This window comes from Gorilla gorilla, chromosome 8, assembly GCF_029281585.2.
Source record: "Gorilla gorilla gorilla isolate KB3781 chromosome 8, NHGRI_mGorGor1-v2.1_pri, whole genome shotgun sequence".
Taxonomy (NCBI): domain Eukaryota; kingdom Metazoa; phylum Chordata; class Mammalia; order Primates; family Hominidae; genus Gorilla; species Gorilla gorilla.
Window position 1 is genome coordinate 113,038,835 of NC_073232.2, and position 12,848 is coordinate 113,051,682.

Genomic DNA, 12,848 nt, shown 5'->3' on the forward strand with positions numbered 1-12,848 from the left:
GGGAGGTTGTGGGAAAGGCCCTAAGTCCCAGTTCTCCCTGAGGCTCCCCGTGCTCAGGCCTTGGCCAAGCTCCTTGGCACCGCAAGTGCTTTGGTAGAATCTGCCTCAAACCCTAAAGGTCTCTCCCTTAACCAGCAGCCCCTGTGTTTTTTAGGGGTGAGAGGCCCAGCAGCCCATGGGAGGCCACAGATACCCCTCTGTACTCTCCCTTTTCAGTCTGAGGCTGTGGCCAAGTATGCCAACCTCGTGGCCAAGTATGCCCTCTGCTGCATGGGCTCCTGTGGGGCAAGAAAGGCTGGGGGTAGGGAGGCACTGGCATGAGGTTGTGGTCACCCAGGGCTGCACCTGGCTGGCCCAGAACAGGGTGCTCTCCTGAGTGGTTGATCGCCTTCATTGTTTCTAATCAATTCAGTTCAGTGAACCTTTCCTGGACATCGGTTTCAAGAAAGGCTTGGTACTATAGGATCCCAAAGCAGAACAAGATATGATTCTTGTCCTTAAGGAGCTTACATTCTAGTGAGGCATGTTAAACTTGTGAGCTGAAAGAGCAGATAGGCCCATCAGATATCCTGTTGCGATGGAGGTCTGGACGGCAGGCCACAGGAACTGGGCTGGGGAGGGAGTACATGGCCAGGAAGGGCTGCTCTTTGAGGAGGGGCCTGAGGGATGAAGAGGAGAATGTTCAGAGACAACGGTAGCCTGAAATTCTATCTGATAGACTGAGCCTTGTGACCAGAAGGCCCTTTGGCCAGCCGCTGCAGGGCAGCTTTAGCAGGGATAGAAGGCACAAAAAGATGTGGTGGACAGTAAGGCTGAGGAGACAGGTTAGGGCCACAGGATAGCAGGCCAGATCTAGACCATAGAAGGAGTTTGGGCTTTTTTTTTTTTTTTTTTTTTTTTTTTTTTTCTGAAGGCAGGAGTAGTCTGAGCAGGAAGGGACAGGAGCAGGGCTGGGTTTGGGAAGCTCATGCTCCAGCAGTGTGACAGTGATGCACCAGGGCCATGTTGCAGGAAGCAGTGAAAGCCTTCAAAGCAAGAGATTACAGGGCCCCCAAGTTTCCTCTGAAACATTTACCTGCTGGGCCTATCCGGGTGGCAAGACATATCAGAGGCCTCACTCTTTTTTGAGAGACGGTTCTCCTCCTCTTACCAACTCCTCTTGACCAACCCCAGGCCAAATGGAGATGTATTTTCCCTGGTGGAGGCCAGGCCTATGAGGGAGACCAGTTCTCCCTGACCTCCCCCTCCAATCCTGATCCACCAGCCCCCGGTGGGAAGGGAGAGGAGAGAGCAAAGGTAGAGCTGTGGCAGCCCCTCCTCCCCTTTCCCCCACTCTGGATGCTTCTAAGGAGCTAGGCCCAGTTTGCATTAGGGAGCAGCTCAGATGATTAAGAATAGGGGAGATAATTATGTGTCAAGATGATGTAGCCCAACTCTGCAGTCAGGCCAAGGTAGCAAAGCAGCTGGCAGGCCAGTCACAGAAGGCAGCCTCGGGCATGGGCTGCAGACACCCAGGTGTGTCCTTCAGTGACTGGGCCGGGACTGCAGCAAAAGAGAATACTGACCAGGGGACTAAGGGGTGTTGGGATGGGACTGAGCACGCACATTAAAGGGCTAGACCCTAGAGGGAATGGAGGGGCTCATCTCCCTCCAGGAGGACCCTTAAAGACCCTGCCAGACTGGCCCTCCTTTGGCCCCAAGCACTGTGGCATCTTCCTAGGAGTGTCATACCCCAAGGGCAAGCTGTGAACCTCTTTGTCCTCCAGGAAGCTGCTCCTCTTTTGCTCTGGGTACAGTTCGGCCTATTCTTCAGCTCTAACAATGTCACGGTGATGGGCATTAGTGAGGACAATCACTGCAGTGAGTGCTGGCATTATTGGAGACAATCTCAGCAGTAGTTATTGGTGTTCACAGTGATAATGCCCAGAACATTATTGGCACTGGCACTCGGAATATGGACAGTGTTATTAGTATCTGCAGCAATCATTTCCCTGGGGATATTAGGAAAGGACTGATCAGCTGTGACTCTGGGGAAAAACTGGCAGTGACTGTGAGCCTGTTTGAAACCCCTTCCCATGCCTTGGCCTTCGAGAGTATGGAAAACACCCCCTGACTTTCCCTTGAGAAATGTGCTGGTCAACAGGCTTTGACCCTCATCCCAAGAGCCCAGGAGCTCCCAGAATGAGACAGGTAGACAGTCCAGATAGATGAGGAAGTTATGTTCTGAAGCACCCAGAAGACAGGCTGTCCATCAGTCTGAGAAGGTAGAATCCCCATTCATATCATGCAAAAATCCTCACTTCTTAGCTGTAATTATGGGTGGGCATGTTAGTGCTGGATTCCCTGGGCCCTTTGAAGGGATGCCAATTCCCTGAACACTGTGTGAGCTGGTTTATGTGGCTGGAGGAGAGAGATTCTTGTATTTCCCTATCTACAATCAGGCTGAAAACTGGAAGTCCTTCGCCTTTACCCAGTTGCTTTCGGCTGGGGCCCAAAACATTGCTGTTCATCGGTGATGGTATTGAAGCACAGGGCAGTTACACAACTTGTCCAAGAATCCAAATGAAGTCATATGGTGAGAGTCTGCTGGTCTGTGTGAGGGAGGTGTGTTGGGATCATCCTTTGAGGTGTGAGATTGCAGGGGGCCATGATTTTGCATTCCATTCATTAGGTGTACAATGAATTGTGCCGTTGAGTGGTGCCAAGCTGGTGCAGTTGTGCGTTTGCAGGCAGGGCAGGTTGCGTGGCTGCAAATGGCCGAGTCCTGTCACTGCCTTTAATAGCTCCCTTCTGCTTTGGATGAAGCCATAAATGGAAGAAGCAGTTTATTTCCTTAGTTAGCTACCATCCTAGAGGTCCCCAGGAGTGTTGCTCAGGTTAGACTTGGAGCAAATAAGGGGATTAAGCCGTGGAAATGAGAAGCACCTGCCCTTGTCTACGAGCCTGGCTTGAGGCAGCAGAAGGTTGCAGAGACTCCCACCAGGAAGGAAGGCACAGGGTAGGAGCGAGCATGCCATCCCTAGAGCAGGGCATGGATGGGCAGTGGGGCTCAGTGGGAATGAATGTGGCCTCTGGAGTGAGCACAGCAGGGTCTGAATCCTGGTGCCCCTCACTAGTTGGGCAAGTCACCTAACCTTCATCAGCTCAGTCTTCTCCTCTGTAAAATGAAGATGGTAATGGCACTTCCTTCCTGGGGGCTGTGGAGAGGATTCCATGAGGTCGTGAATTTAGTGTTGAGCTGACTTCATCTTGGAGATGCATCCTTGTGTATCTGGGAAAGAAAGCCTAATTGGCAGGTTTATGTTTCATGAGGAAATGAAGTTGTGTTAGAAAGAAATTTATTTGGGCACAGGCACCCTAACCTTGGTGCAGCTCCTTGTAACTAGGGCAGCCTTTAGTGGATGCTGGGATTAGCTAACCCGGATGGGACCAGCGCAGTGGAGGAAAGCTGTCGTCCTCACACCCGGGATTGGGAGAATGTTTGTCCATTTCTATCTGTTCATTTACTCTGTGGTTACCCACTTGGGCCACGTGTCATCTTTCAGCCTCCACAGGCATTTTAGGTGTGTATAAATAAATAAACATAAGATCCTCTTCTTTTTCTAACATGTGGGCATCTCTCCCTCTATTCATCTGTGGACATTTCTGCTCCCACATGCAAGTTTATTTCTTTACCTTGGAAAATGTATGTTTGTTTTATAAATCCAAATGTAATTTTTTACACAGTTTATGCAAGTGTGAGTATGCATGTGTTCTACCGCTCTGAGGTCTTTGGGTGTAAGGGGATGGGAATGTCATGCACTGGGAAGGTGTGCAGTTACCTGGGTAGTGTGCATGCTTGGAGAGAGTGCCGGGTGTGACTGTGTGAGCGGGGAGAGCTCTAAGCCAGGCCTCAGTGTGTTGAGCGCCCATGGTCCTGGGCACGGGCATCACCCTACCTTCTGCTGATAAACGGAGGGGCTGTCCTGAGCCTGCCTCCGGGGGTGGCCTAGGGCCCAAGACTAGGGAGACTAAGGCCCTTACAGCCAGGCTGTGAGGGAATTGCAGCTCAGAACCCTTGTAGCCCTTAGAAGGGGAGTCTGGTCTCCCGATCTTGGGATCCTGCCCCCAATCTTCTGCCTGCCTGTCTTTCGGGATCTCTCAGTGTTTGTCTGTCTCTTATTTGCTCTAGTTGAGGTATACACTGATCCTGCCCACATTAGAGGAGGTGGAGGTTTGCATCTGGTCTGGACTTTAAGAGGTATGAGGGCCAGAGGGAACATGGCGTGGGGGTCAAGGGAAATAGCTTGGGGGTGGCGGTTAGAGAACATTCAGAGAGTGGGTTCCTAAGGGCCAGAGCATGGAAAAGGAGGAGTTGGCTCAGGCTTCCACTGGGAGACCAGGAGGCTAACAGAGTCTCAGGGCCTGGATTACTTCTGCCATGGGCCACTGATGGGGTTTGGGAGCTGAGGCCCTGGTGGCCTGGAGGGTCAGGCACTCAGTGGATGGGGGGGTCACTTTTTCTAGCCCTTGGAAAAACAAAGAGCAGATCGGGTAGTAAAACAAAAGCAAAGGAGACCTGGAAGCACCTGACAGCCCTAATTCATCACGGCCCAAGTTTTTTCCTGTGTTCCCATTATATTTGTTTGTAAAAGTGGAAATCAATTTTGAAGGTAATTTTCTGGAAAGAATGGAAGGGAGGTGGGAGGGCCGGATAAGGCAGACATGGTAAAAGGAAAAATTTAGGCCAGGCACAGCCCAGGGGCAGCTCTTGGCAAGGTGAAAGAAAATTGCATATTCAATCTCCATCCATGAATCTCCCTCACTGCTGCCCGCCTCCTGCTTGAAAACAATGAAGGCTTTTTCCCAACGCTGGGCAGGGCCTCGGTATCAGCCTCACTTTAACTTCAGGGTCATTAATTCCCTGATTATTGAAGGAGAAGAGAGGGTTGCAGCATCGTCAATTCCAAAGACACCCCCCCATGTGATTGGGCACTGGCTGGGGTTGGGTGGGGGGCACCCAGGGCAAAGTGAGGTGTTGTTTGAGAAAGGTGTGAGGAGAGAGGAAATGGGGGAGCCACTGGACTATGGGGGAAGGAAGCCAGGAGGGTGGAAGAAGGCAGTCATTACTGCATACCTCTGTTGTGTTGTTATTGCAAATTAAAAGTAGCATGTTCCACTCCACAGCTATCTTTGGGGAGGGAGGGGCACCGAGGGAGGTGGGGGATCTTATCATTGCTTCTTCAGCAGACCAGCCGTGGTGTCACCGTGTGAGGTGACATTTGAATTTACAATTCCGCTGAGAAAAGCCATTAATTCACAAATTAACATTTCTCCCTCTCCCTCTCTCTTTAACACTCTCTCCCTCTCTCACATGGATGTGCAAGCAATTGAAAAGACAAAGGAAATAGCCTTAAGGAAGAGACTTTACTGCTAGTCTGTCTGTGCTGAGATTGCTCCCCCTGCTTCCAGATAGATAAACCAATTACCTGAGCAGCTCTGCTCCTGGCCGCCCGCGATCGCCTCCTTTTGTAGGCTGCCTCCATGGCTGGATTACACTCGGTGTATCTCATTAATGTAAACCAGGCGTGCCCTGGTCACCAAGCTCTCTTCCCAGCTCTCCTTCTGGAGGGGCAGTGGGAGGAGGGCTGGGGTCAGTAAAGGCAGGCAAGGAGGACCCTGAGGAAGACCAGAGGCTGCCACTGCCTGGCTTCCCAGGCCCTGGGCACTCGGGTGCAGCCTGCCGTGTTGGCTGAGGCTGATGGGGGAAGTCAGTGGGTGAGCGCTCCTTGGTGGGCTTGCTCTGAACTGAGTGAGGGCTGGGTATGGCTGGGGGCAGAGGAAGGAGACAGAGCCTGAGTCTCTCAGCGGCATTTTGGTCCAGATGCAGGGGGCTGGCAGAACCAGAGAGGGATCTGAGTGCTCCCTGCTTGGGAAGAGCTTGGAGAAGTTTTGCTGAGTACACACTATTTTAGTGGGATGGGATTCAACCTGAAGGAGCTTGGAGAGAGGCTGAGGAGGGCCCAGAAGACTTGGCGAGGTTGCACCATATTGGGTAAACAAAAACCCAGCACTTGGATACAATTATGTCTGTTTACCACCTAATTCTTGCATGCACACACACACACACCCCCGACACACATACACGCACACCGACACACACACATGCACACCCAGCCATCCTTTTCCTAGAGAAGACGGGGAGAAGGAGTGTGCTCCCAGGTTTCTAAAGTCAGCTTACATCGTGGGTAGGGAATTGCAGGGCCTCTCTCTGCTTTTGCTCTCCTCCCAGACCCTGGTTCAGCACTGTAAGAAGACATTTATGTTGGTAGGGGGCAGCTGAGCAGAGTTTTTGCTTCTCTCTCTCTCTCTTTTTTTTGGATGAAGTTTCACTCTTGTTGCCCAGGCTGGAGAGCAATGGCAAGATCTCAGCTCACTGCAACCTCTGCCTCCCAGTTCAAGCGATTCTCCTGTCTCAGCCTCCTGAGTAGTTGAGGTTACAGGCACCTGCCACCATACCTGGCTGATTTTTGTATTCTTAGTAGAGACGGGGTTTCATCATGTTGGCCAGGCTGGTCTTGAACTTCTGACCTCAGGTGATCCACCCACCTCAGCCTCCCAAAGTGCTGGGATTACAGGCATGAGCGACTGTGCCCAGCCTGAGTTTGTGCTTCTCTAAGGAGAGGTGCTCTGTGGATTATTGGTGGGATTCTATGATTTCACACACTGTACTATCTAGCACATCACAGACTCTCCCCTCCCTAGGAGACAGGCCCTATGAAAGTGCAGAAACCAAATCTATATGATGGTAACCATCTGTCTAGACAAGTGTCTGACTTTAACTGCATTGGCTCAACCTATGTTCATTTTCCAACTCATACCCAAAACCTGGCTAAGGTCCACTTAGTCCAAGAAAGAGCTGAGGTTCAAAGGTCAGCACTCACCAAAACACAGGGAAAAAAAAAACTCATTTATGAACACACATTCATTGCTATGATTATATCTCCCTAGTAACCAAGGAAATTAAACTGTTCATACCTGAGGGGGGAGGTTTTCTGTCTTAGTTGGATCACATATTTTAGCCAAACTCTCTGGGTAGAGTTGGCCGTGAGCCTGTTGAATACTGACTATGTCATTATCCAGAGGTAGGTGTAGGTTCTGTCGATGTTTTAGAAGGACCTTTATCTTGGGCTCCGTGCATAGGTGATTTGTACTTTTTTTGTGGGGAAGTACAGAGGTTTAGCCCTGGCTGTGTGGATCAACATAGGTGCATGCATCTGCATATAAGTCCTTGCCTTTATATCAGAGACAGCTGCCAAATCACCAACTACCTTTGCTTCCCAACTAGTTAATGCTGTTGTGGATGAAGAATTCCATCTGGTTTTTTGGGGAAGTATTTTGGGATTTAGCACAAAAGAGTATATATTTTTTCATACAATGCCAGAAATTCAGAATAGAGAGGTCAATTGCACCCTACCAGGAGAGAATATACAGAATTGCCCTAGAGGAGACTGTATGTGTCTGTCCACCGCTGGAAATTGGGGTGGGCGGGTGTAGGTATACCACTGTCTCAGCAAAGGCTGTCTGGTACTCCTGCCCAGCTCCATGTTTGCACCCTCGTGGACGAGCACCCACCATCTTGTCAGAATACATCTTCAACTTCCTAGTCTTTCACTTGGCAACTACCTTCCAGCCCTGCAGGTAGGCATTGTTCTCCTTTCCCACCCAGCAAGGGCACCAAGCAGGAAATCCGCTGCCTCAGCTCTGCCCTTCTTCCCCAAGCACAGGCTATGGAAGCAGGAAGGAGGAGATGAGCGCCGAAGCTATCCCCGGGCCCTGCTACTCCTGAGTTCACCTCCCTGGGCGCCTCTTTCTCTGCAGACAAGCAGGAAGCTGAGAAGCGCAGGCAGCTGGAAAAAGGGTTTGGAGAGGATGTAGGCTAGGGAGACCCCAGATCCCTGCCTGCCAGCAGAATGGTCCTGGCAGCCTCCTTGACCATTGCTGCCCGCCCTGGAGCCCAGAAAAGGACCCCTCCTACCCTGCCTTCCTCAGAGCCATGGTGGCCTTAGGGCTCTCTGGGACCCTCTCCATTTTGCCCCATTGGGGTGGAAAGGCATAGAGGGCTGGGGGAGGGCTGGGCCTGGCTCAGGGGCTGCGAGACAGATCACGAGCCTCAGAGCCGAGTTGCAGCCTCAGAGCCGAGTTGCAGCGGAGCCAGTAATTCAAACCATCCTGACCCTTCGGTGAACCCGAACCTGCTGACCTTGACAGCATTAGACAACAGAGGCCTCACAAACCTCAACCTGCACGGAGGCCTGGCCTTCCCTCCCTCCCATTCTTGGAGCCCTGTGGCCCATCCTCCAGGTGGCTCCTAATTTGGCTGCCCCCATGAAATGTCAGCATCCCCTCCCTCCCTGAGCCTCCGCCTGCCTGCTTCAAAGCACCCTTTGTGCTCATCTCTACTGGAGACAAGTGTGTGGGCATCTCCTGGCGGCCTTTCCAGGACTGGGGCTGGGGCTTTATCCTGCAGGCAGAGCTTTTACACCTTGCCCTTCTCTTTCTGCCCCAGGCTTCACCTTTTTCAGGAGGACTGGCTAGAGTGTGTGTGCATGTGTATGTGTGTACATGTGTATGTGTGTGCATGTGTGTAAGGTTGGGGTACACACAGGGGCAGCGGTAGAATGTGATCCAGACAGCAGACAAGGGGAGGGAAGAGAAGCCAGAGGAAAGCAGCTCCAGGAACCTGCATTAAAGTAAATGCAGTTTATGAAGTTTATGCTTTCCTCCTAGGGAGAGCTGGATTCCATCCAACAGCCTCCCAGAGCCTGCCAAACAGCTCCTGAAGCAGAAAGTGTGAGCAGGAGAGCAAGCAAGCCAGTGACAGAGGGAGAGATGCGCGGACACACTCACACACCCTTGCTGGCTCACACAGATCTCCCTCGGCCCAGGCAGCCTGGGAAGCCTGGGATGGAGGGATGGAGACAGTAGGTTTGGTAGGAGTGACTCCAGGAGCCGTTCTTTCCTCATTTCTTCCCTCCTCACCTGCCATCTCCATCTCTTTAGGCAGAGTGCCCAGCATGAGCCCTTGGGCAGTGTGGGCACCTGGGTGGACTGGTGGTGTGGGGAGCCGAGGGCACGGTGGGCCACCTGGGGCAGCCAGCTTGTAGGAGCCGCCTGGGTGAGGGACAGTGTGGGTGGTCTTGGGCAGTGGGTTTGTGGTCCAGGCAGCAAAAGGGACCAGAATGCTATACAAAGGAACCTCTAGGGACTTGCTTTTTCTTCGGATGCTGGGGATCCATTTTTCTCTGGCATTTTGGTCTGAACCATGTGGGTGCCTTACAGCTACTGAAGATAGTTATTGGAGTCTTTTAAGGAGAAATAGAGACCGTATTTTTTTTCCTAGTAATTCAAAGGAAATAAGTGGTTGACAATGTTAAAGTATGAAAGCTCACAGAGGGACTTAAAAGCAAGTTGGAATATTGGAGTATCTGTTCTTCTGGACTCTTCTTCACGTGCACAAGCACATGGGTTCATGCGTGTGTGCACTAATAATGTGTAAGTGGGCCAGGACCCTTGACTTTAGATGAAAGGGGAGTGTGGGGGAGAAAATGCCTGGAGAGGAAGTCCGCAGCATAGGCCTTTGCTCTGGCCTGTGGGCTTGGCACCATCATGTTGCTTGCCCCTATGGCTTCTGGGACATACCTCAGCTGGGGACAGACAGTGAGAAGTCTATCTCCCTTCTCTTTCTGGGAACTCCATGTCTGCTCTATTCAAATTCTACCAGGAACTGAGACAGAAGAGGATGACAGAGGTAGAACCATCCAGAAGCAGAGGATGGGGAGAAGAGGGCAGAAGGATAGCAAAGGATGCTCAGAAATTGCTGACTGTGGAGGACGCCTTGGGAAGCCAGGAGGTGCTAGGCACAGGAGGCAGAAACTGGCCAAGGATGGCGCTGGTCCTTTCTCCCCCCTGCTCTCTCCCTCCCCCTCCCTCCCCTCTTCCCTCCACACATCTTTATTGGTTCTGGTAATAGCGTTGATTTGCATGTCAGGCAAAGCCTTGCTACACACACAAAAAGAAAACCCCAGCCCTGGCGGTGTGGCAGTGTCAGCTCTCGCTGTTGTTCGACAGTGTAAAATTAAATTAATAAAGCCCCCAACACAGGAAAACATAACAGGAAATTAATGGCCTTTACTGTCGCTCTGATGCAGTCATTTGCAACCCTGCTTTCCGCACCAAAGACTTCATAAATGCAAGCAGTTTCTCTAAACAAGCATACTTAGGGCGGCCTGGTATGTAATTTTTCGCCTTGCTTGTGTCCTTTGAGCTAACAAAGCCCCCTTTCCTCTTGGTTCCAGAGATTTCTAACTGGTTCTGGCCCCTGCTGGAGCCAAACAGGGGCAGCACCAGGCAGAGGGCCCCACCCGCTCCCTGAGAGCCCAGAGAAGGCTGGGAAAGGGCTAGGGTCCCAGGAGCTAGATGCTCAGTGAGCCCTCCTTCCCCACCAGCCCCTACAGCAGGCCAGCAGGACTGCATACCAGTGCTCCCAGGCAGGAAAGTTGATCTCCTCGGGGAATTCCCCTAAACCCACTCAAGGCTCACCCCTCTCCTTCCTCCCCTGGGTCTGTCCTCCCTCTCCCACAACCTGTGTGTTCCCTTCCTGAGGCCTCTGGCCTTCACCTCCCTCCTTGTCGGTACCCACTCTCCACCGTTCCACTTCTTCATACATGGATCGCACACATCTAGGCTGGCTGTGACTTGGCAGTGGGTGCCACGCTCTTCTTCTCCACAGGTAACCTGGGGGCTCTTTTCGGGGGAGCTAAGTTATTCAAAGTGAGGAAAGTAAATGTGCTGGTACAATTCCCTGGGGTTCTAGGTTTCCTCCATATCTCCCTCTTCTCTACGGGTTGGTTAGGAAATGCCAGGGCCCTAAGGGGCCCCTCAGACAATCCCTCTGTCCTCGGCAGTTTTCAGTGAGCTAAGAGTCCTTGACTGCTTTGGTGTGTAAATCGGTAGGATACTGAGGAAACTGACACCTTCCTCTCTGGCCTCTCTGGGGATCTTTGTATCAATGTGGGCCCAGGTGCCCAGTGTGTTAGGAGGTATGAGAGGAGCAGAGAACCAGGATGTGACTCTCAGGAGCTTATAGCCTGCTGGGGAAGGCAAGGCTGTTGCACTCAGACAATTGGCTGTTCATTAAATGCCCAGACACATGGCTGTGTGTTCCATGGGAATCTGGGGAAATGGACTAGAAGGGCAAGCAGGAAATGGGGCTTGAGCCTGGGAGCCTGGGAGTGGCTGAGATTGAGAGAGGCCTTGGCTGGGCTGGATGGTGACAAGGCAGAGTGTCAGATTCTTAAGGGTCATCCTGTCTTATCTGCCACTCACCATAGAACTCTTTCCTCCAACAGTTCTGCCTGAAAGGCCACAGCCCTGCCTGGACATATGTCAGAGATGGACAGTGGCCATTGTTTGTTTGCAGCATCACTTTATACCAAGTCATGCGGGTTGAGGGAAGACCACGGGACGTGGGATCCAAATGTCCGGATGTGGGTCCATCTCCACTCCCTACTTGCTCTGGGAACTTTGACTCATTACATAATATCTCTGAATCTCAGTTTCCTCATCTTTAAAATAGAGGTAATGGCATTTGCCACAGAGAATGGTGGTGGTGGTAAAGCTCTCCATTTGACACCCTCCCTTCCCTATCCTCCCTCCCTCCCTTTCATCCACTCCACCTTATTTACTGAGCTCTTGGCAAATGCTGGGCTGGGTCCTGGGTGGATTTCAGATTCTCACATGATATGGTTCCTGCCCTTGGAGTTCCCTCACCATCCTGGTTACCCATCTCAGAATTCATTATTGAAGGTTAAAGTTCCTCTGAAATGAGCACTGAACTCCAGAGACAGTCTAACCAATGCCAGGCACAGTAGAGCCTTGCCACTCTCCCATCTGGAGACTCTACATCCATAATATAGCCTAAGATTACATTCGATTTTTTAGCAGCCGTGTCAGACTCAAGCTCATATTGAGTTCGTGGTCAACTAAAACCTCGAGATCTTTTTCACATCAATTGCTATCAAGCCAGGTCTACCCCATTCTGCACTTGTGTAATTGATTTTTTTTTTTGCCTAAACATAGGACATTCCATTTATCCCTGCTGAATTTCATCTTGTTGGTTTGGGTTCTTAATTCTACCCGATTAAGGTCATAAGGATGTCTTCTATATCATCATCCAACTAGTTTTTTGCAAAAGAGTTATTTTCCTTGAAAACACAGGAAAGCCGCATGGCCCACCAATGGGGACCTCCTCCTGGCTGTTGTAAGTGAATGAATGCTTTGGGAACTACTGAGCCCAACAGCCATCAATCATTTTACTTGTTTTCATCTTGTCCATTATGCTAGGAAGGAGATTCTTTGTTAAATGTTAACACTTACTACTTCCACATAATTTCCTTAATAAATTATTTTTAAAAATCTGGTTTACATTGATGAGCAAATTGAGTGCCTGCTATGTACAAAGTATGGCAGGACTGATTTACAAAGGTAAATAGGACACAGTCCTTGACCTCAAGAAACTTACAATCTAGCAGGGAGGTAGACATACACATCATATAAGCAGAATGTGATGAATGCCGTGATCAAGGCATGAAGTCATATGATGAACGAAAAAAACAAAAGAGCAGTTGCTTCCACTCAGGGCAACTAGGGAAGCGTTTATGAGGGAGGTATTTGATCTAAGCGTTGATATGGAGTAAATATGCCACAACTTATTTTTGTGAGTGCGTGCAAGCTCTGGGGTATCACCATTTTCTTTTCTGTTGCCCATAAATTAACTGTATAATAATTTCATTTAAAGGATTTCCAGA

General features: G+C 50.7%; 1 protein-coding gene across 6 annotated transcripts in view; it reads left to right on the forward strand.

Moving 5' to 3' along the window:
- The window catches only part of PAX2 (paired box 2), an 81,574-nt gene that overhangs the window by 36,698 nt on the left and 32,028 nt on the right, over positions 1–12,848 (forward strand). For 2 of the 6 annotated variants that reach the window (XM_063710425.1, XM_031015688.3), the window contains one exon: positions 4,172–4,240. The exons of the other annotated variants lie outside the window; for them this stretch is intronic. In XM_063710425.1, the coding sequence (XP_063566495.1) occupies positions 4,172–4,240 (69 nt within the window). The remainder of the gene's footprint in view (positions 1–4,171; positions 4,241–12,848) is intronic. 6 annotated transcript variants of the gene reach the window in all.